The 23618-nt window shown below is 41.6% G+C and overlaps 1 protein-coding gene across 13 annotated transcripts in view; it reads left to right on the top strand.

Annotated features, from left to right (window-relative positions):
- The window catches only part of USP49 (ubiquitin specific peptidase 49), a 77047-nt gene that overhangs the window by 46387 nt on the left and 7042 nt on the right, over positions 1 to 23618 (top strand). For 10 of the 13 annotated variants that reach the window (XM_059880561.1, XM_059880557.1, XM_059880555.1 and 7 more), the window contains 4 exons: positions 16872 to 18240; positions 19515 to 19719; positions 22541 to 22649; positions 23194 to 23399. In XM_059880561.1, coding sequence (XP_059736544.1) covers positions 16900 to 18240; positions 19515 to 19719; positions 22541 to 22649; positions 23194 to 23399 — 1861 coding nt within the window. In that variant the 5' untranslated portion in view covers positions 16872 to 16899. Of the gene's footprint in view, positions 1 to 16871; positions 18241 to 19514; positions 19720 to 22540; positions 22650 to 23193; positions 23564 to 23618 lie in introns of those variants that run through there. The other 3 variants (XM_059880563.1, XM_059880562.1, XM_059880564.1) reach the window with 3 other exon arrangements.

The following is a 23618-nucleotide window of genomic DNA, read 5'->3' as shown; positions in this document are numbered from 1 at the left end:
GAACTCCAACCCCAGCAGTTTGGCTTGAACATTTAAGCGCGATGCTATCCTGCCTCTGGGGGCTTCCCAGGTGCTGCTAGTTGTAAGGAACCCACCTGCCAATGCAGGAGACATAAGAGGCGTAGGTTTGATAGCTGGGTTGTGAAGATCCTCTGGAGGAAGGCGTAGCAAGCCACTCCAGTATTCTTGCCTGGAGAATCCCTTGGACAGAGGAGCCTGGCAGGCCGTAGTCCATAGGGTCACAAAGAGTTGGACATGACTAAAATGACTTAGCACACACACACGTATTGCCTCTAGTTTATTTGTAAATGACACATTAAAAATATGTGCCATAACTATTTTATAGGGTAGGAAGCTGAAGATGAAATAAAAGTACTTTTAATAAGGAAATAGTTCTGTGTAAAAGAAAACATAGTCAAGAGCCCAAAACCAATGTTGGCAATTACCATGAGAAACCTTTCTCTGAGCCATTTAGGATCATAGGCTCAGAAGGTTAGAAGGCTCTCCAAGGCTTTGGTCTAAGAGGACTTTATCTAAAACAGTAGTTCCCAGATTTTTTTTCTAATTTCATGGATCTATAAAATACACACTTGCATGTGCACATGTATGCCAACCCAAACTGTCTCTCTATTATCACTGTAAAGAAGGGGACCTAACACCAAGAACATTGGACAGATGTAGTTTCTTAACAAAGAACAGTATTTCCCAAGAACAAAACAGATAGGCATCTTACCTTGGCCAGTGGAATTATTGGTCTGGAGAGTAGTTGGGGAATGTCTTCATCTAGACTGGTAGGTTTAGATCCATTTGTGGGGGTAAAAATTACCTTGGGGTAGAGTGGACTCCCAGGTGATTGAATCAGTCATATCAGTTGAAAGCACACTCAGGAAATAGCAATTGACGTGTAGTTTACCTTGCTTCTTAGTGAAGCTTTTACTGTGTTTGCTCTGGCGGCCTCATAAGGGGCCCTTATCTAGTCAGGCTCTCTCTATTTCTCATCTTCCATGTGAGACTGGAAACTCTTGAGTTCACAGGTCTCATTTGTGCTGAACAAATGTTTTAATGGTTTTTCTTCAAAAAGAAAGAAACATATAAAAGTATCATCTTAACTAGTTTTGGTTAAAATGTGGTAAAGTAAAAAAAAAAGGCAAAAAAAACTACAAAAAACTACTGAGACTTCACTGGTGGTCCAGTGGCTAAGACTCCTCGCTCTCAGTGCCGAGGGCCTGGATTCGATCCCTTGTCAGGGAACTAGATCCCACAGGCTGTAACTAAAGGATCCTGTGTGCCACAGCTCAGAGCCAGGGCAGCTAAATAAAGAAATATTTTTAAAAACTACTATTTTAGTCATTTCAGTAGTGTTAAGGATATTTACCTCGTTGTGAAACAGAACTTTTTCATCCTGCAAATCTAAAACCCTATCCATACATAGCTTTTCCTCCTCTCCTCAGTCCCTGGTAACCACCATTATACTTTCTGTTTTGAGGAATTTGACTCTTCGAATATTTTCTATACCTCATGTAAGTGAAATCATATTGATTTGTCATTTGGTGACTGGCATATTTCATTTAGCATAATGTTCTTAAGGTTCATCCATGTTGTAGTATGTGTCAGAATTCCTTTTTAAGGCTGAATCTGTGCCATTATACATGTATCAGTTTGTTTATTCATCCATTGATGGGCATTTCTCTGATGATTACTGATGTTGAGCATCTTTTCAGTGCATGTTGGCCATTTGCATATCATATTTGGAGAAATGCCTATTCAAGTCCTTTGGGTTATTTGATTTGTTTAATTGGGTTGCTTGATTTTCTTTTTTTGGTGTTGTAGAAATTCTTTATACATTTTGGTTATTAATTATTTGAAAATATTTTTCCTATTCTGTAGGCTGCCTTTCACTCTGTTGATTGTATCCTTTGATACACAAAGATTTTAAAGTTTGATATAGTCTTCTCTATTTTTGCTTTTGTTGCCTGTGTTTTTGGTATAATATCCAAGAAATCGTTGCCAAGTCCAGTGTCATGAAGATTTTCCCCTATGTTTTCTTCTAGGACTTGTATGTTTTTAGGTTTTATGGTTAGGTCTTTAATCCATTTTGGGTTAATTTTTGTATATGGTGTAAGGGTCCAATCATTCCTTTACATGTGGATATTAATTTTCTAAAAACATTTGTTAAAGAGACAATTCTTTCTTCACTGAGTGGTCTTGGCACCCTTGCTGAAGTTCATTTCACCATATACACAAGAATTTATTCGGGGTTTTTCTGTTCTGTTCCACTGGTGGATTTGTGCCAGTACCATACTGTTTTGATTACTGTAGCTTTGTGATAGGTTTGGAAATGAGAACATGAGTATGTTCTTCCAATGGTGTTCTTTTTCAAAATGGTTTTGACTCTTTGGAGTCCCTTGAGATCCTATATGAATTTTAGGATATATTTTCCTATTTCTGCAAAAAAAAAAAAAGCCACTGGAATTTTAATAGGGATTTCATTGAATCAGTAGATTATTTTGGGTAATATTGACATCTTAACATATTAAGTTTTCCAGTCTGTGAACATGAGATGTCTTTTCATGTATTTGTGATTTCTTTCAACAGTGTTTTGTAGTTTTCAGTATAAGTCTTTTACTTCCTTGGTGACATTTACTCCCAAGTATGTATTCTTTTTTATTTTATTCTTTATAAATGAATTTGTTTTCTTAGTTTCCTTTTCATATTTCATTGTTAGTGTATAGAACACACTGAGTTTTATATATTGATCTTGTATACTACAACTTTGCTGAATTTATTAGTTTTAACTGTGTGTGTATGTGTGTGTTATCTCTAGAGTTTTCTACATATAATATCATGTCATCTATGAACAGAGGTAATTTTTTCAATTTTCATCACTGAGTATGATATTAGCCCTGCCTGGGCTTTTCATAAATGGGTTTGGGGGGCCCTAGAACTCTGCAGTCATCCAGACCTCAGGATTTTGGTGTTTTTAACAGATGGATTATTGTGTCCAATACATTTTTCTTCTTTCGAACTTCAGCCTTAGAAGATAAAGCCTTATCTGCAGTTTTAGAGACATTCTGCATCATTTTCACATATGAACACAAAGTGAGGATTCCTTTATTTCTTAAAACTATTTAATGACATCAACACCTTAATGTGTCCTGCCGCACTTCCCACTAAATTCTGAGATATTTTCTTTACTGGCAGACTCAGGCTGGCCTCTTAGAATAAATAATGCATTAAGTGGTCCCTCAGAAGACTGTTAATTGGTCTCTTGGAATATGTAATGTCTGTTATTTAGCTTCTGCCAATATTAGATAAGATTTTTTTTTTACTGACAGTTCCTTCAAAGTGGTTTAGTTCTTATTAATCCTGATAAGTTCTTATGTGAGTGATAGGTAGAGTGATAACATACATGTTTTGATAAATTGGCTGTAGTGGAATTGGGTTGTTTGATGGGGACTTTACCTTTGACTGTAGGCTGTCAGTGACCAGTAACTTAAAAATAACAAACTGAAGTTTTCTGAGATGTCAGACTCAGAAAGCACATATTCAGAAATGAAAGGTTTAACTTGAGAAAAATTACCATTCTAGTTATTCATATGTATTAAAAGCTACAGATAATGAGTAGCTTTTAATATATATGAATAACTAATTCTGGCCTGCCGGAATCTTGTTTTGTTAAACCCCACTGAGGTTATAACTTGATGGGTATGGACAACATTCAGCACAGTTACCGCAGGCAACATGGGAAGGATACAGGGGGAAAAAATGATGAAGTCAGTAAAGCTTATTTTTTGTTCTCATATTGTTTTTTAGGGACCTCCCTCCTTGCTGTCAAATACTCCTTAAGGCTCGAGTCTTTCTTCTCCAGGGTCTCAGGCAGTGATTCATACTTTCCTTTCACTCTTTAGTTTCTTCCTCCTTGCATTTCAGTTGTGCAGTATCCTGCCCCTTAGCACCAGTTTTCCACTTCCTGCTGTTGTAAATTAACCTACAATTAATTAATAACAGTTGATTGGCTTTATGTGTTTCCCTTATAAGATTCTCTATTTGCTATTAATGGGCGTGTCAGTGCCTTCATCTAAATGGTGGGATCCACTGGCAGGCCAGGATATATTTAAAATAGGAGAAGAAGTGGCTGGGACTTGTGAGATTTAAACTACATGAAGTTGGTTGCCTGGGTGTGCACTGGCCTTCTATTCTCTCGTGCCAGCTCACTATAGTTGAGTTCCCAGAAGTACTTCTGCTTTATTCTTAACGAGAGATGAGGGTTCATGCACAGTTCACGTCTTTGAAATGCCTTCTATGCCTTATTTGAAAGAAGGCCCCCTTTATATTTTTGCCACGCAGCACATTCTGTTGGACCTGTAAGTATTCAATGGGCATACCCCCATTGGAGAGTGTGAGCTGAGACCAAGTCTGCTTCTTTAATTCAGTGGCATTTTATGGTGTTCTGGGTTTGTTTTTAACATCTTATTTGGACTTTCACTATCCTTGCTCTGTGTTACTGTTAAACACAATTTTTCAAAAACCTAAGAAAAAGAGATAATGAATAATAAAACTCTCATTTGTTTTGGAAAGGTAGTGATTTTTCTTATTTTTAATATGAAAGTATCCTCAGTTTTCTTATTTAATAATATTTTGGTATGACGGGCTTCTTGGATGAAACTATTGATAAAGTCAAGGCCAGGTAGTCAGTTACTATAAGCTGCTCAATTAGCCAGCCCAACTCTAAGCCCTGTGGAAGCAAAAATAACTTTTGGGGAATGAGTGACAAGGTAGCCAAGTCAGCCAGTACTTTGTTTAGAGTCAGCCAGTTTCAGAATGCAGTTACACGGCCATCTCATTTGCATCTCCCTCAGAACAACTCTTTGGAGTAGGTTTTATTGCTCCTCAGTTTTACAGACTTAAGAAACTGAGGCTTATAATGTGCCTGATATACTTGGAGTGGTGCAGAGGGAGGAGGCCTCCATCACCCAGCCGATGGCCTTCCCCATCCCGACCACACCCGCACTGTCACACTCACGCTCCTTCAGGGAAGTGGCCTGGGTGTTGAGAGAATTACTTTGCTGCCCAGTAAACTGGAATAATGTTAGGATCTGTCCATGAAGGAAATGAAGCTCTCTTGAGAGTTGGAAGAGTCTGCTCACAGAATTCCCTTCTATTGACAATTTTCGGTAGTGGCCTCTGGGGAAGCAGAGTAGAAATTACCTTGGTACCTTGGCTGATATGAAATTTCAGGTGATTGACATGACCGACTGAGGCTTCTGCAATAAGCCAAAGAGGTCTGCACTTTGCAGGTCATAAGCTTGTAGAAAAGTGTGTGAGGGGGTTCCTTTTGCAACATTGAGTGCTACTAGAATATAACTCCTTAGGTTCTCCATATGCCATAAGTACCATCAGACTGCCTGTCCCCGAATCCTATTTTCTAATAAAGATATAGTAAATCATGTATGCTCTGTGCTTATCTTCTGCCATCTTGCTGATGCCTGACTTTTTAAGATTATTGAAACAGTTTCCTTAGTGTTGTAGCCTTTTGGAAAATAGATAACACATGATTTTTTTTTCCCCCAAAAGGTACAAATGTTAGTGGCTCTCTTTTTTTTCCTACCTTTACTCCCCTCCACCCCAGTTTGCACTACAGGGCATGTGATAAGAGGGAGGGAGATGGTGCTTGCGTAGTGTTTTCCAGTCTTGATGGCATATTATAGGCACTCGTCTACCCCTTTTCTCCTTCACATACTGTATTTTAAAGTGTTGTATACATAGGCCTGCCTCTTTAAACAAAACGAAAAACGCCTGGTAGTTTCAGTTATATGGCCAGTTTATACTTTGTATAACTTGTTCTCATTTAAAGCCCCTGAGTGTTTTCTTTGTAGCTTCTAGTCTTCTCCTTTTGTGTGTATGTAACAAACACCACTTTGTATTTGGCCCTTTTCTTTGGACATTTGTTTTCTTTGCTCTTGAAATAAAGTGCTCAAAAGCTGTCTCTCCATTGATGCAAAATATGAAGGGCCTCAATCCTGACGGATGTGCCCTGGCATATCATCGGGAAAGCACTGGATTAAATATACTACCATCCTTTTTTAAGAAACAAGACATCAGCATGATGGGGTTTCCTTTCCTTAGAGCAGCCACTGAAATCACCATCTCATCCGGATGATCCATGTCTAAATTCTAGTCAGATTTATTTTCTATTCACAGAAATTGTTCCTTTTTCTTCCTCTGCAGGCAGTTCCTAATGTATATATGTGTCTCCCATACAAATGGCCATGTGTGGAAAGCCCTCCTCAGCCATGTGGGGAAAGTGGGAGGAGGGAGATTCCCAATTTCGCTGCCTGGGCTGCAGCTGGGAAAGCAGTTCTTGGCATTTCAAGTTGAAACTTTGAATAAATTTTCTCAGAATAATGCATTTGAGAGTTAACTTCTATAGTGGTATCACTGGTGTTCTGGTATGAAACCAAGGATTCATGATGGGCTCAACAATATGCCAGAGCACATCTGTCAGGACAGAGGTCCATCCTATTTTGCATGAATGAAAACACAACTTTTGAGCATTTTATTTCAAGAGCAAAGAAGACAAATGTCCAAAGAGGAGGGGCCAAATACAAAGCAGTATGTTTGTGAATATTGTATTGATTCTGTGTGGCCGAATTTTGCTTCCGCAAACATCGCATGGACTGGGAGTAACCTTCATCTGACGGGAGTCAGAGGAACACAAGTATTTGTTGTGCTACTGTTTTTTCCTGTGACTACAGTGAAACTCGGAAAGGCATAGGATGAGCTCCTTGCCATTTGGATAAATCAGAGTTAGTGAGGAAGAAGCAGAATTGCAAAAAAAAAAAACAGATTTTTCTTTCCCAATAAAGAAGTTTCATAAAGAAAGAAAACATTAGACTAAGCAAGAACACTTCAACAGATCCACTAAAGTGGCCTTGTGCCCGCTAAAGACAAATATCCTCTGGAAATTTTTGTGAGCAGAATTCTGATGAAGTTTCTTGGGGAAGCTACAGAGTTTGCCACCTGAGTCTAAAGGCTGTTTTCTTGAGGCCCAGACCAGAGGACTATGCAAGCCATGTCTGTGACTAACACTGCCTCAAAAAACTGCTCCGCCTTGATTGGGGGTGTCGTAGTGGGTGGGAGGGTGCGTTGCAGGGTAAACTAGATACGATGGTAAATGGCAGAGAGGAAAGGTGTCTCGTAACTTGTCTAATTTGTGAATGCTTCATAGCTCAAGGTCTTCTTTGCTATCAGAGAGTATATTGTTTGCTTTTTTGTCTTTAAATTTTTTTTTTCATGGAACTTTTCAGGCATACGCAAAAATAAAGGGACTAGTTGTAATGAACTCCATGTCCCCATCAATCAGCTTCAAAAATTATGAACATTTTGACAATTGTGTTTCATTTATCTTCCTGCCACATTTTCCCCCTAGAGTATTTTAAAGCAAATTCTATACATCATTATATTTCACCTGTAAATACTTCAGAGATGTCTCTAACATATAAAAACTGAAAAAATACAGCCATAATGCCATTGTCACATCAAACTAATAATTAGTATTATCTAATACTTAGTCTGTATTTAAATTTCTCCAATTTTGGACTTAGGGTTTAGGGGAGGGCAGCTGGGGGAAAGGACTGCAAAGGGGCATGAAACTTCTGGGGGTGATGGACACGTTCATTATTTTGGTTGTGGTGATTTCACAAGTAAATACGATATGTCAAAATTTATCAAGTTGTACCTTTTAAATATGTGCAGTTCATTGTATGTCAGTTCTACATCAACGAAATTGTTTAAAAAAAAAATACAGAGTGGTATAGCAAGAGACAAACAGTATTTTAAACATTTCCCCCAGTTTTCTCAAAAATACGTTTTTATATTTGGCTTGTTCAGATTAGGCTCTAAAGAAGAACCACACATTGCATTTGGTTGATACGTTTCTAGGTTTCTTAGAACCTATAGCAGGTCTACCCACCTGCTTTTTTCCTCTTGTTGTTAAGACTCCAGACCATTGATCCTGTAACATCTGCCACACTCTGACTTGGTGCTTTGGCTAACTGCAGCCTTGCAGCGTGTTCCTGTCACACATTGCTTATGATCTGGCGCCAGATCCAAAGGCTTTGGTGGACTCAGGTTGAGTTATTTTAGGAAGAGTATGGCAGTAGGTGATATTCCTGTGAACCTCTTATTGCATTCCATCAGGAAAGCATATAATGTCTGGTTGTCCTATTTTCGATGTAAAATTGGTCAGTGGAGTCAGGTGCTGTCAGCCTTATGCATCCATTGTAAAGTTTCCTGTCAGCTTTCACCTAGATGCTGACAGAGCTGCTGGCTAGATCTATTATTTCATTAGAGGTATGTGCATGTATGTGTCTGTGTGTGGGTGTCTATGCAATTTTTAACAAATGTATTGAGATGTAATCTATGTACAATAAACTGCATGTATTTAAAGGGTACAGTTCAGGAAGTCTGACATATGTATGCATTTTTGATGACTGCCCAGCTGCTCTAGACACAGTGCTTTGGAGTCACACTGCAGGGACAAACCATAGTTCCTGGTGGTCAGATATTTAAAGGGCAAACTCATTCTTTCAGCAGCAGCAATAGACTTCTTCCCTGTGGCTGTGGAGTAGAAGGGCTTTCCCAGTGGCTCAGCAGTAAAGAATCCACCTGCAATGCAAGAAACTCGGGTTCGACCCCTGGGTTGGAAAGATACCCTGGATAAGGGCATGGCAACCCACTCTAGTATTCTTGTCTAGAGAATCCCATAGACAGAGGAACCTGGTAGGCTACAGTCCCTAAGGTTGTAAAGAGTTGGACACAACTGAGACTCACAGCACATGGAGCAGAAGAGGAAGCCTTTAGTTTGGACCTTGCTTGAACACTAGCTTGTCAGGGAGATCAAACTGAAAGCATCATCAGGTTTGATCTGTAAGCAGCGTGAACGACTAAGCCCGGAAGCAGACGTGTTCAGCCCTTAACAGCCAGTTTAGTTCTCCTCCTCTCTTGTGTGCCGCTTCGTATAGAGTCACAGATGACATTTGTGTGTGTGTGGGTGGGTGGGTGTGTGTGTGCTCGCACTGTATTCAGAATTTCTCTGAATTTGGTATGAACAGTTTTCCTTGTGCCCAGTCTACTATCCTCCTGGATTCAGTTCTAGGCACAGATCTCTTTGGAAAGAGTATATGGTTAATGAATAAAAAAAAAAAAAACAGATCCCTTCAAGGGCAGCTACTTAGCTTTGTTCCACAGATGGCATATCCTTAACCCCCTGTCTGTCATCTTATATGTCCTGATCATCAGGAGACTTGGATGAAACAGTGTGTATAGCTCAATGTATGATTATCCCTGCTACCAAATGTTCAGAAGCTTCATCCTGCAAATAACATTAACAGTAGTGTACCATAATGCGGGTATCAGAATGTGAAGATGCAACCCGAGACCAAGCCTCTGCAAGGAAATGGACAGATGTTATATGCAAGAATATTTGTGGGGCTCTGTGAATGTACTAAAAATTATTGAGTTGTGTGCTTTAAATGAGTGGATTTTACAGTATGTCAACTATATCTCAATAAAATGGCTTTTTCTAAAGTGTGAGGTTAAAATACATTAATAGAAATGATACTTGATGTTCCGGGATGAAATCACCAGATGAAATCACCAAGAAGACAGCTGAGGATAGAACCTTAAGGAGGAGAGTTCACATTTCAAGGAACACACATGAAAACAAAAAAGGTGTATTAGAGACGCAGGAGGAAACCCAGAAGAGAGCAGTCACGGAAAATGCAGAAGTGAGTGTGTGTTCAGTTGTCGGGCAAAATAGATGTGGATGGGGACTGAGAAAAAGCCGATGGGCTCAGCTCTGAGGAAACTGCAAAGGCCTTTGAGAAAACGGTTTCTATGAAATAAAGGTGTGAAGGAGTGAGTTGTGAGAAACTTGAAGCTGCACATTCCTCTTGCCAGAAGTAAAGCAGGCAGAAGGAGAAAGAACCTAAAAATAACGTCAGGGAGAGTCCAGAAGCAGGGCAGACTTGGGCCTGTGTGTCTTTTAGACAGGAGAGACTTGGGCACGTTTGAACCTGGAGAGGAAGAAGGCGAACAGAAGAGCAGAGACGGGAGGTAACAGAGGGCTTCGCCCAGTGCTGGCTCTTCATACAGTTAGATCAGTTGGTACTTGGCACAGAGCGGAGCATCTGTACAGTGCCGGAGGTTCTGTCCTCTGTCATCTCCTGGCGCTGTGGCAAGTCAGGCTTGTGTGCTGGCCGGCTCTCTAGATGAACTCTCCTCCTTTATATTTGAAGAGAGCAGATCCTAATGCAAGTGAGACATTATCACGTGGACGTAACTTTGAATCTGCTATAACCCATGATTAGACAGACTCATTCTTGAACATCAGCACTTGGTTACTGATGGTGATGGCCCACCTTGCAAGCCTTCGACATACCCAGCACATCAGCATACCATCACCAGTGGCCAAGAGCCACTGCTCAAGTGGCCAGTCTGCTCTCAGGTCTAAGAGCTCAAGAACACATTGACTTAGAGCTTCCAAACCCATCTCAGAGAATTCAGCCTCTGGAGGAGTCTCTGAGGGATGCTCTGACCTACAGGTTATCTCTCACCCATCTACCACAAGCACCCACATTCAGGAAGAATGGTAATGGAGGGGACAAGGGAAAGTGCAGCAGCTGTGAGGGCTCTCCACCCCTTTAGCCATCATCCCCCAGCGCCCAGCCAGTCTCCACACTGCACTTCCTTGTTGTTTAGTCACTAACTCGTATCCAACTCTCTGCAACCCCATGGACTGCAGCAGGCCAGGCTCCTCTGTCCTCCAGTATCTTCTGGACTTTGCTCAATCCATGTCCACTGATTAGTGATGCTGTCTAACCATCTCATCCTCCGTTGCCCCTTTCTCCTTTTGCCTTTGTCTTTTCCAGTGAGTCAGCTCTTCACATCAAGTGGCCAAAGTATTGGAGCTTCAGCTTCAGCAACAGTCCTTCCAATGAGTATTTGGGGTTGATTTCCTTTAGGGTTGACCGGTTTGATCTCCTTGCAGTCCAAGGGACTATCAAGAATCTTCTCCAGCACCACAATTCAAAAGCATCAGTTCTTAGCGCTCAGCCTTCTTTATGGTCCAACTCTCACATCCGAATATGACTACTGGATAAACCATAGCTTTGACTGTAGGGACCTTTGTTGGCAAAGTGATGTCTCTGCTTTTTAATACACTATCTAGGTTTGTTAGGACTTCCCTGGTGGCTCAGACAGTAAAGCATCTGCCTACAATGCGGGAGACCTGGGTTCAATCCCTGGGTTGGGAAGATCTCCTGGAGAAGGAAATGGCAACCCACTCCAGTATTCTTGCCTGGGAAATCCCATGGACAGAGGAGCCTGGTGGGCTACAGTCCATGGGGTTGCAAAGAGTCAGACATGACTGAGCAACTTCACTTCACTAGGTTTGTTATAGTTTTCCTTCCAAGGAGTAAACATCTTTTAATTTCCTGCTACAGTCACCGTCCACAATTTGGATGTGATTTTGGAGGTCAAGAAAAAAAAAGCTGTCACTGCTTCCACTTTTTTCCCATCATTTGCTTCCCATCATTCCACTTCATTTGCTATGAAGTGATGGGACTGGATACCACGATCTTTGATTTTTTAATGTTGAGTCTCAAGCCAACACTGCACTTAGCCAGAGGCTAACCTCACCCTTCTCAGTCTTTGTCCCTAGTTTTTGTTATTTTGTATCTATTTCTTTGTTTTATTTTTATTTTAGCCATAATTCACAAATTCAAAATGCTAGTTTCATTGTACTTACAATACAACCTTTTAAAGCCCCATATAATACTCTAAAATGTAGCATTCTTCCCTTTTGGGTTATTAACTGTATCTTAGTTATTTTATTTTTATTTTTTGGCTGTGCCACACAGTATATGGGATCTTACTTCCCTGACCAGGAATCAAACCCGTGCCCCCTACACTGGAAGCACAGAGTCTTAACTAGACCATCAGGAAAGTCCTATTAACTGTATCTTAATGTGATGTCTACTTTAAAATAATTCTTTTTCTTAATTGTATATTGATATTAAATTACATTTTCCAATATCTCTCAGAAATAAACCATTAGCTGAAAATAAAATTCATGTTTAACGCTAGTTATTTGTAAACACATGTTCACTGTGTTTTCAGGCATCCTTTGCAGGTTTTGTGGAACATGTCATGTAGGATACGTGTAGTAAGTTGAAGGGTTAAAATACCCTGCACTGTCGCATATGGCAGTGAGCAGAATCGCAGATGTTGATGATACCACGTAATTAGTATTCTTTTATGTAAATGAAGGCTGTCAGCATGTTACCATAGTGTCTACTCGCTCTGAAGCTGGAATTTATGCCACTTGGTCTCACCAAGACCAAGCAGGATTTTTCCACTATCCATAGTTAAGAACTGAGAAGAAATCAAAACGATGAGAGAGAAGAAATGGAAATCTCCCTAAAGTGGATTCTTTTAAATTTTTCCTATTTTATTTTTGTTGATTTTCTCCCCAGAAATTTTATTTCTGGTGATGAGATGCTGTTATCCATTTCAGATTGGCTAAGAAATCTGCTAATTGAGAACAGGAATGTTGCAATTAAAAAGCAAATCATATTTTCAAGCTATAAATTTTTGAAAGATTTTGTAACATTCAGTCATCTTTCTCAAACAGGGACCTTTTAAATAATCTAGAAGTTTCTCAGAACAAAATGCTCATACTAAATAGATTTCATTAGCTTCTTTTACTATTTGGTGACATTAACTATAGTAGAATCCTTTAAATATTAATTATGGTTTTTAGCTCGAGCTGATTCAGATTTTTAAATATAAAGCTATAGTACTTGAAGAAGCAAAAGCCAGTATTTTGTCAGGTTTGCTTTCCCTATATGCAGATCAATCCAAGGTGTCCTGGACATTTATTTACAGTTACTGATCTACTTAATGATGGAGAACTATTAAGGCACATCTTGTTAATTCCCTAAAGTTACACTGGGAAGCTGGGTGCCTGCACACCAGATGATATATTTTTTCATTGGAACTATCAGGACTTTTATGACCTTCAGTGATTATGAAGGAAAAGGGGTACATGTCAGAAAAATGTAAAAGAAATGTCCTCTTTGTGCCTATGAGCATGAGATGAGGCCTTGTTCCTAAAGTGGCTGGAGGTTGTATGAGGGGTGAGTGAAGCACATGGTCTTCCTTTTGGTGTGTTTTTGGTTTTTGTTTTTTTGTACGCTGCAAACATTTTAATGATTATTGTTGAGCATACATTTTGGAAATTTTTTTTACTTCAAACTGCAACAAATTAAGTAAATGTTTATAATATACAAAGAAAATACAATCAAAATTTCTTGAACTGAGTATACCCATGATTGTGTTCTCTTTATTCTCTATTGTGTATTGGCTTTTGTGTCACTTTTGAGTGATTTCCATTTCATGCCTCAGATATGTCTTTCCTCTAGAGAAGCTAGTCTGCCTAGGTTAAATCAGTGTGGTAAGGTACAGAGTAGCCTCGTGTCTTCCTGAATGGATTTACTCTGCCATATGGCAGGTTAGTGAATCGCCACGACAGATTTGTAACAGGAAAAAGGCTGTGCAGGAAAGGATACACGTGCTCAGCAGATTTATGGATCAGAAAATGAAATCGGAAGAAAGAATTTCCAGAGTGCCCTTTCCATTTGGCAGCATTCCATGCAGAGGGTGTGGAATGGTTTTTTAGTGTTTTTCTATTTTGTTTTTTTGTTGTTGTTGTTGTTCCAACATGTTTTGCTTTGTTTTTTGTTTTTCTAGACAGAAGCTGATTTTATAAGGTACCAGTGTTCTGGGTGTTGTGTTGCTATATTCCTGTTCACAGATATACTCTCTTTTTATAGAATTCGAAGCTGTGCTGTGTTTCATGTGATAAGATCTCAGTAGCAATTAAATTTCTAAAGACACATCAAGGTTCCTCTTGGCTAAAGTGGGGATTTGTCAGGTTTTGAGTTATAAGAAGAGGCTATTCAGACATGATTCAGTGAGTACTGAATCTTCTGGAGGGAGAAAACAGAAAAGCCAAGTGAGCTAAAGATAGTATGTCCTGGTGTATTTAAATCTTTGCTAATACTGCAGCCACCAGTTACATGTGGCTATTTAAATTAAAATTAATTAGAATAAATGTAAGCCCCTCCGTCTCCCTGGCCACGTTTCAGGTGCTCAGGAGACACACGGGACAGTAGTGCAGTATTGGGCGATGCAGATAAAGAATGTTTCCATCATCGCAGAAAGTTCTATTGGACAGCGCTGGTCTAAGTGAAAGATCTTGGGAAATAAAACTCTTTCTTTGACTTCTAGGAGATGTTCTTCACCCCTATATAACTTCCTGGATTACAGTCTAAGGTTTTAGTGTAGAAATGAATCACCTGTAGAGCTTGTGGGAAATGGAGATTGTAGACCCCTCCCCCAAACCATCAAGTTTGGGGTCATCACCAGAAATCTGTACATATGACAAGTATCCTAAGGAGTTTTGTTGCTACGTAGGTGGTTTAGCGACTACGTTTTGAAAAATATCAAGTTAATGACAAACTTGGGAATTACCAATCTTTTGACTTCCCCTTTTCATTCTTTTATTACTGACTTTTATTTGTGTCCCCAGTAATTGGTTGTAAGCATCATGTGTATGCAACTTAAACTCTTGATTGGTAATAAAGAGCAAAAAGAAAATTCATTTGTTGACCATCTTATCTTCCTAACATGTCTTTTAATTTGACTATGCCCTACAAAAAGTAAACAGAAATGGTTATTTCAGTACTGTTCTGGGCTATGTGGAGAAGTAATTCTGACAGAATACCTTTGACCACTAAAGAGGTGAGCACACCCACAAGTCTTGAAATTATAAAGGTTAAAGAAAAAAAGAAATACAACACTTGATCTCCTCTCTGAAGGAGGTTATATCTAGTTGTATGGAGAAATACATCCACAGACATGACTTAAAGGGCACTTAGCAACAAGTCAATAGTTAGAAAAATAACATAGTAGAAACTAAATCCTGACAGTACTCAAAGGATGATCTGATTTGATGGAAGATAATCTAGGTTGGTTTCCTTTGTATGACGATTTAAGGATTTCTTATATAGGAATGGGCTGGAATGGGCAATTTTAAAATGAGAAGGGTCTCTGGTTGGTCCTGTGGTATATTTGTGAGTTTTAGCAATAGGGCCAAGCCAGAAAGGAAAACCAACTGAAGGAACTACTTAGAGTGCTTTGGATTTAGAACTTCTCTTGGGTGACCCCATCGTGACAGAACTGTATTTGCTCCCAGAAATGAGAGTGGACAAGAAATGAGGTGAAGGAAGTCCACTTTATAAGAGGAACTCCCTTTAGGGAATTTTAAATGCTGATATTGTTGGAAGGTCAGCTTTCCAAAGAATAAAATGTTTTATTTTAAAATAGCCTCTTTCCCTTGAAGAAATTGCTTATTAGGCTTCTCTGATGAACAATGTTGAAGAAGCAATGTTAGAAAGACCAAAAAAAAAAAAAAATGCTTAGTGAGTTACCACTGTTTTAAAAATAAAAAGCATTTTTGCATACATTATCTGGAAGGTTTGCTTTTTTTTCTGGTCTCATAGTTTGATTAAATACTGTAATAACCAGTAGCCACTATATCACCAAGTCAGATTCGTCTAGTTCTTTAGTTACTTATTCTTTCAGTAAGGAAGGTAAATGTTTTCCATCCTTTTTACAAGATGTAAATGTTCTTTACAGACAGACACTTTGGCTTAGTCCCTCAGAGTTACTGTAACAAAAATGCCATAGACTGGGTGGCTTATACATAACAGTTCTGGAAGCTGGGAAGTCCAAGATCATGGCACCAGATTCCGTATCTGGCAAAGGCTAATTGGTTCACAGACATGTGGCTGGCTTTTCATTTGTGTTCTCACATGGAGGAAGGGGTGAGGGAGCTCTTTTTAGAAGCACTAATCCCATTCTTGAAGGCTCATGCCATGAGGGTCAACCCATTCATGACTTAAGCATCTTCCAAAGACCTCACCTCCTAATACCATCACCTGGGGGAGGGGGTTTACGATTTTAGCATATGAAATGAGGCACAAACTTGTAGAAGACAAAATGTTAGATTGAGGCTCAGTCTACCTACTTAACCAGGATCTTTGGACACAAGAAAATAAAATTACTTTGTACTGCAAAGGACTTTCTCTTACCATTTCTCTCGCTCTCTTTTTTTAACCATATTTTGTTCTCTCTACTTTGAAATACAGTGAAATTGACCTAAGATTGCCTTTGTATTTGAGTGTCTTCATCTCTCCTGGTTTGTGATGAGGTCCTGGTGTCACTGGTTTGTGAGCTCTGTCTCTCCTCGCCTTTCCTCTGCCCTGTCCCTTTTTGCATACAGCCAGGATCTTGTCACCATGAGTCAGAGAGGCTTTCACTTCCAGGACATCATCAATTCAGAGATGGATCAGAATATGGGCTTCTTTCCCCTAGTGGCCAGTTGGGTGCAACGTGAAATGAGGGTAATGACATTTCTAAATCAGCCTTACGTAAAAATTAGCTGATACTCAAGAACTAAAACAGTCTTAGAAAATGTAAAGTTACACATTAAGGTCTGTCGTTTAGTATTTTGTGATTCTTCCTTTTTTTAAGGAATTTAATTGTCTTTCTGTAATTCCCGGTCTATGCCAAAACTGCTTTTTCCTTTTATAAAAATTCCTTCCAAAGGAACCAATTTTGAATTGAAAACTAATGAATACTTAGTGGGAAATGCCGGTTGCAAGCCTTTTTCTAGAAAAATATTTTGCTGAAAGTTTTTTTTTTTTTTTCTCTCTCTCTCTCTTTGGGGGCCCTTATCGTGCCAGGTTGAAAGAGTGGAGCCTTCCCTAAGACATGGATAGATGCAAACATGTAGGGCGGTTGCGGCTCGCCCAGGACCACTCCATCCTGAACCCGCAGAAGTGGTACTGCCGGGAGTGCGCCACCACCGAGTCGGTGTGGGCTTGTCTCAAGTGCTCGCACGTGGCCTGCGGCCGCTACATCGAAGATCATGCCCTCAAACACTTCGAAGAGACCAGACACCCGCTAGCCATGGAGGTCCGGGATCTCTACGTGTTCTGCTACCTGTGCAAGGACTACGTGCTTAACGACAACCCGGAGGGGGACCTGAAGCTGCTGAGAAGCTCCCTCCTGGCGGTCAGGGGCCAGACGCAGGACCCGCCGCTGAGGCGCGGGCGGACGCTGCGGTCCATGGCGGCGGGCGAGGACGCAGTCCCGCCGCAGCGCGCTCCCCAGGGACAGCCGCAGATGCTCACGGCTCTGTGGTACCGGCGCCAGCGCCTGCTGGCCAGGACGCTGCGGCTCTGGTTCGAGAAGACCTCGCGGGGCCAGGCCAAGCTGGAGCAGCAGCGGCGGGAAGAGGCGCTGGAGCGCAAGAAGGAGGCGGCGCGGCAGCGGCGGCGCGAAGTGAAGCGACGACTGCTGGAGGAGCTGGCCAGCGCCCCCCCGCGCAAAAGCGCGCGCCTGCTGCTGCACACGCCCCGCACCGCACCGCTGCGCGTGCCCGCCCCGCGCGCGCCCGCCGGGCCCCGCCCTGCGCCGCGCCGCGCGCCCGCCATGGCGCCCGGCGTCACGGGCCTGCGCAACCTGGGCAACACCTGCTATATGAACTCCATCCTGCAGGTGCTCAGCCACCTGCGCAAGTTCCGCGAGTGCTTTCTGAACCTCGACCCGTCCAAGACGGAGCAGCTGTTCCCCAGGGCCGCCAACGGCAAGGCCCCGCTCTCAGGCAGGCCAGCCAGCAGCTCGGCCACAGAGCTGTCGTCGACCCGGAGTGATGGGGCCGAGGCCTGCGAGCGCGAGGGCCTCTGCTTGAACGGTGGGACCTCCCTCAGCAGGAGCCTAGAGCTCATCCAGAACAAGGAGCCCAGCTCGAAGCACATCTCCCTCTGCCACGAACTGCACACCCTCTTTCGCGTCATGTGGTCGGGAAAGTGGGCCCTGGTGTCGCCCTTCGCCATGCTTCACTCGGTGTGGAGCCTGATCCCTGCCTTCCGCGGCTACGACCAGCAGGACGCGCAGGAGTTTCTCTGCGAGCTTTTGCACAAAGTGCAGCAGGAACTCGAGTCCGAAGGCACGACGCGCCGGATCCTCATCCCCTTCTCCCAGAGGAAGCTCACCAAACAGGTCTTAAAGGTGGTGAACACCATATTTCACGGGCAGCTACTTAGCCAGGTAGGTGTGTGCTCGGGCCTGCCCTGACTGCCCACCACGCTGGAGCGGGGCTGGTATAGTATTAGGCTTCCCGTGAGTGCCTTCCCCAAGTTGTGGGCCTAACGAGGGTACGTTTGCTGTAACTATACACAGTGGAGGGCGGCCGCGGTGCCTTTCACAGTACTATGTGAGGGCTTCGTTGGTGAACTTGCCTCCTGTCTTCCCAGGCAGATTTTTTAACTTGCCAGATCACTTCACTTTCAGGAAATGTCTTTTAACCTATAATGATGATACGGTAATGTAATATTCTCATTGTTACAATTAAGTACTCATTGCTGGCATCCCATCCTATTTGATCAGCCTTAGGAAATTGAAGAGTTTGTCTATAACCTTGGTTCCATGGTTGTTTGAAAGAGCATCATTCCTTCTAAAGCCTTTATTCAACATACAAGGGAGGGAGGTGGCTAGGAAGATGCCAAATGCCTAAGCAACCCTCCCTCCGGTTCCCCACTACCTTTCGTTTCCTTAGCCATGTAAGGTATGAGGGAAGACTCAGGTAAGGCTTTGTGAGAACATGCAGAAAGAATTGATAGAGTTAAAAAAGTGGGCAACTTGAGAGATTCAAGTAAAACCTCTACACTATGCTACTGAGGTAGTTAGGGTTTTAAAAGAATGATGAGTAGAAGGGGAAGAAAAGTTTATTTCGGCTTTTGTTTTTCAGCTTGTGAAAAGGGAGTATTTCTCAGCACTTCCTCAACCTCCCTGAAAGTTTGTAGGAAGAAAGGTGCATCTGGGAAGGTTATAGTTGGGGAGGAGGGCAAATGACAAGGTACTTCGAGGCTCTTGGAGCACAGGCATCAGTATAGGGACGCTGCTAGAAACAAGAGCAAAAAGAGAGGAAAGCTGGACTGGATGGAAGGAGCCGAGTCTAGAGGAGCATAGAGCATGAGGATGAGAGAAGCAGGCAGGAGTCTATAAATTCTCCATCTCAGACTGATGGCTTGATGACTCCGTGGTAACTTCTATCTGTAATACTGTGGCACTGAATGGGAGAGAAGAGAGAAAGGGGAGTAGGTAATACTGTCTGTGCTGTGTGGTTGTCCAGTTCCAGCTAGCATCATAGAGATACACACCAGAAGTAATATGCTCTAATTCTCTTAAAAGTTATGTTTATCATTTAAATACTAAATATTTTTTGAAAACTATACACTTAGTTTTGGTTGTTATGTGCTAGCAAAAATGAATGTGGGAAGCATGTAAGTTACATAACCTATAAACTAATTTTTTCATCCTAGGTCACTTGTGTATCATGCAATTACAAATCCAATACCATTGAGCCCTTTTGGGATCTGTCCCTGGAGTTCCCTGAACGCTATCACTGCATAGAAAAGGGTTTTGTCCCTTTGAATCAGACAGAGTGCCTGCTCACTGAGATGCTGGCAAAGTTCACAGAGACAGAGGCCCTGGAAGGCAGAATCTACGCTTGTGACCAGTGTAACAGTGAGTGCTGGGGGGGTGTGGGTAACTAGAATATCAGTTTAAGGTATTTAATTTGCCCTTTTAGTCAAAAATAACACTGTAATATTGAGTGGTTCTAAAGCATCTTTTAAAGATTTTTTCCTATTTTCCTGAGAAAAACATATGGACATTATATATTAAAAAAATAAAACCAAACCTAGGAGTTGGACCTCCTTGGACTCCTGCTGTGATTGAAGTTAGTTGTTATCTTGGGAGGCATTTGAAAGTATGGACCCTGAAATGGGGACTCCAAGAATGTGAGTATTTAGCTTCATGGGTTATGGGGGTCCTGCTTAAATTCATGAATAGAGTTTGACAGTTCTTATTTAGTCTAAATTCAGGTGGCATAGCCTGTTTGAGGGCTATGTATCAGAAAAGTGTGCTTTTATTCTAAATTAAAGTCAGTCAGAAGTGATGCTAAGGGTACAGTGAGACCGAGAGAGGAAGTCATATGGTACATTGCTCCATGGCAGCTTCATCATTATTTTCACATGCCTGAGAGGTTCACATCTCAGAAGGGTCAGAGGAAGTATTTCTCTATCATGGCTTTAACTGTAAAGTGGAATTTTTTCCATATGGTTCTGAGAGCACCTTATGCGTCCCCCAACCCTGTGTCTTGACACACTAGCAATGCCTTTGCTAACCCAGCATGTACATAGGAAATGCAGAGCAAATACTTTGAAACTGATGTTTGGGGGTTTTGGCATATAGAGATTTGGATACTAAGATGAATGGATTGTGCAGAGATCTGAGAACAATGTGCAACCATATTATAGTTCAGACTATAAGTTTTGGTTTGGGAATAACAATTTTATGGTAGCCCTTTAATATTTTTGCATATGGTTTTTTAAAGTAGTGAATTGTGGGAAACCTGTTCTCTGAAGAATCAAGTCAAAAATCAAAAGTCACACTTCTGATACCGTTTTGCCATTTTAAAACAAAATGTGAATCCTGTACTTGATTAAGCATAAACTCACCTATCTATCCTGTTACATAGAGATATATAAAGGCAGTGATTTAAATTGTCTTATTAGAACAGTATGTATTTTTTTTCTTTTTAAAATAGTGATTCATGAAGTTTTATACTTGTAGGGAACAGAAAGATGTTAACAGCCTTAAGTCTGTCATTCTCGGACCTGATAGATTAGGCAAGAAACACTTTTATTTATTTTTGCAAGAAAGGATTGTTTTTCTGGTTGTCAGATGTGCCCATTTATCAGTATTTCTGTAGACAGGTTCAAATAGCAAGGAAGGAAAGCTATAGTGAAGGGATGAGATGCACTGATCTGTTGCTTGTGAAAGTTTCAAAACTATCAGTCTTTCACCTGTGTAGCCAGCTTAATCAAATGGGAGACAGAACTGATCAGTCTTAACAGAATCAGTGATTTTTCTTCATGAATTTCATTTGAGAGAAACAAAGCCAGATTCTATATTGTCTTCATTTAGCTCACATACTCCCTCTGCTGAGAGCAGCAGTCACTGCCAGGATTCCCAGGCAGAGAGCTGCAGTAATTTTCAAAAGTCTGCTGGTGAACAGGAATGTAAAATAAGGCCAGGCCCCTCTTTGAATTCTCTTTCTGCTCATGCCCTCACATACCATGACTGCCAGCCCTAGTAAAAGCTGCCATCTAGTTGCTGCAGTCTATCATGAGAAGTAACAGCTCCACAACCTATTGTCAGAGAAAGCTCCACGATACGTCATCTGCCTGTGATTTGCTACTTTTCACAAGCTTCGAATCAGGTGCCAGGCTCCTCAGACAGAGACCATGATATCAACAGCTCAGAGACAATTAACAGACACCACAGTGGACCATGAATTTTATATTCCTGTCCATTCATTGACTGAATTAATATAACAGAGCAGTCATCAGTAAATGGTTATAGAGAAGGCTTCTGATGGAAATTAAGAGAACTTCATTTCTCTGTAATTTAGAAATGCATTTCACCCACAATTCAGTATCTTTAGAAACAAAATTGGAGTCCTGAGCATTGGTTTTGTTTTGAATGGAGTATATTTAGCCAATGGCCAGCCTTGTTCTGCATGTCTAGCAGTGCTGTTACCAAGAAACACGTTTCAGAAAACAAGTATGGCATAAAAATACAAAACTGAAGTTTATTTTCTAAATATTTGTATAGGCCACAAGCAAGTCATGTGGGGGAAAAAAATCTCTAAATACACTGTCCTTTGGTAATCCTGTGCCTCTTGCATGCATGCATGCTCAAACACTAAGTCGTATCTGACTCTTTGCGACCCCATGGACTGTAGCCCACCAGGCTCCTGTCCATGGGATTTCCCAGGCAGAAGTACTGGAGTGGGTTGCCATGTCCTCTTGCAGGGTATCTTCCCAACCCAGGGATTGAACCTGCATCTCCTGCCTTGGCAGGCAGATCGTTTAGCACTGAACCACCTGGGAAACCCCGTGTCCTCTTACCCTTTCCCTAAACCCGAGATACATGCATTATCCCCCATTTCACAGGAAAGGAAACTGAGATTCCTTTCAAAGTGGGAAGGACAAAGGAGGCACCTTACAACTGCATCAGCCTTCTTGAAGCGGCCATCCCCAGAGAGCCACACAGTCCTTTCTTTCATCTCAGCCAGAACTTCCGTGGCCATACCATGTGGGCATGTGAGGCTGGGAAATGCAGTCTCAGAGAGGGTCACATTGCTGCCCAAATGAAACTGAGGTTGAAGTACTGAGAAACTAGGAGAATGCGTATTGGGTGGCAAGTCATTGTCTCTGCACGGCTCGGAAAGAATGAGTCTCCTCATGACCCATGTCTTATACCTTCCCAAACCATCTAGGCAAACGACGAAAATCCAATCCAAAACCCCTTGTTCTGAGTGAAGCTAGAAAGCAGTTAATGATCTACAGACTACCTCAGGTCCTCCGGCTGCACCTTAAAAGATTCAGGTGAGCTTGCTCTGGGGCATCCCAGGTGGCTGGTGAGCTATGGCAATAGCTACTTCAAAGACTTTGGTGAGGGCAGATGTCTTTGGTGTTGGGGGGAGAAGCCTGCTCCCTGGAGTCCTTAGGCTTTCCATGGAGTGTATGGTACCTGCCCGGTGAGGCAAGTGGATGTTGGGGGCCAGGACGGGGCTTCTGCTCTCACAGCCCTGTTAAACTAGCTAGGCTGCAGTGGGTGTCTGTACTTGAAGATTTAATAGCCTCACTTGGGCTTATATAGAGCCATCTTCAGAATAAAGTATGAGATAATCTGTGAAAAGAAGGGTAGAAAGTAAACTATAAAGAGTATTGCCTGGATTGCTTGTTTAGAGATTTCTGGTTTCAGAGAACATCTGAATGTTCACAGGAAATACATGTGAACACTGAGTACCCCTACCTTGCTGTGAAAACCAAATCCAGGTTAAGTTTTCTCCACTTCTGTTTTACCTACCTCTGCCTATGATCACACATGCCATTTCTTACTGGTGAGAAGTTTATATCCATGTTACAGGTGGTCTGGCCGTAATCACCGAGAGAAGATTGGGGTCCATGTCGTCTTTGACCAGGTATTAACCATGGAACCTTACTGCTGCAGGGACATGCTCTCCTCTCTTGACAAAGAGACCTTTGCCTATGATCTCTCCGCAGTGGTCATGCATCACGGGAAAGGGTTTGGCTCAGGACACTACACAGCCTATTGCTACAATACAGAGGGAGGTGCGTGCGCTTTACTCTGTGGGGTGGGGGACACCAAAAAGGGTTGGTTTGTCCACATTTCATTCCTCTCCTTTTATTTAATCTGTAGGGGGATAGTACATACATTAAAATCCAGTGGAAAGAATTATGAAAGGTGGATTCAAATTTTGACTATATCACTAAGTGACAACATATAACTCTTCTAAGAATTGACGGGAACTAACATGTAAAAGTGCTGAG

This window comes from Bos taurus, chromosome 23 (assembly GCF_002263795.3).
Source record: "Bos taurus isolate L1 Dominette 01449 registration number 42190680 breed Hereford chromosome 23, ARS-UCD2.0, whole genome shotgun sequence".
NCBI lineage: Eukaryota > Metazoa > Chordata > Mammalia > Artiodactyla > Bovidae > Bos > Bos taurus.
The sequence above is the reverse complement of the archived record's forward strand: the minus strand, read 5'-3'. Positions and strand labels throughout refer to the sequence as shown.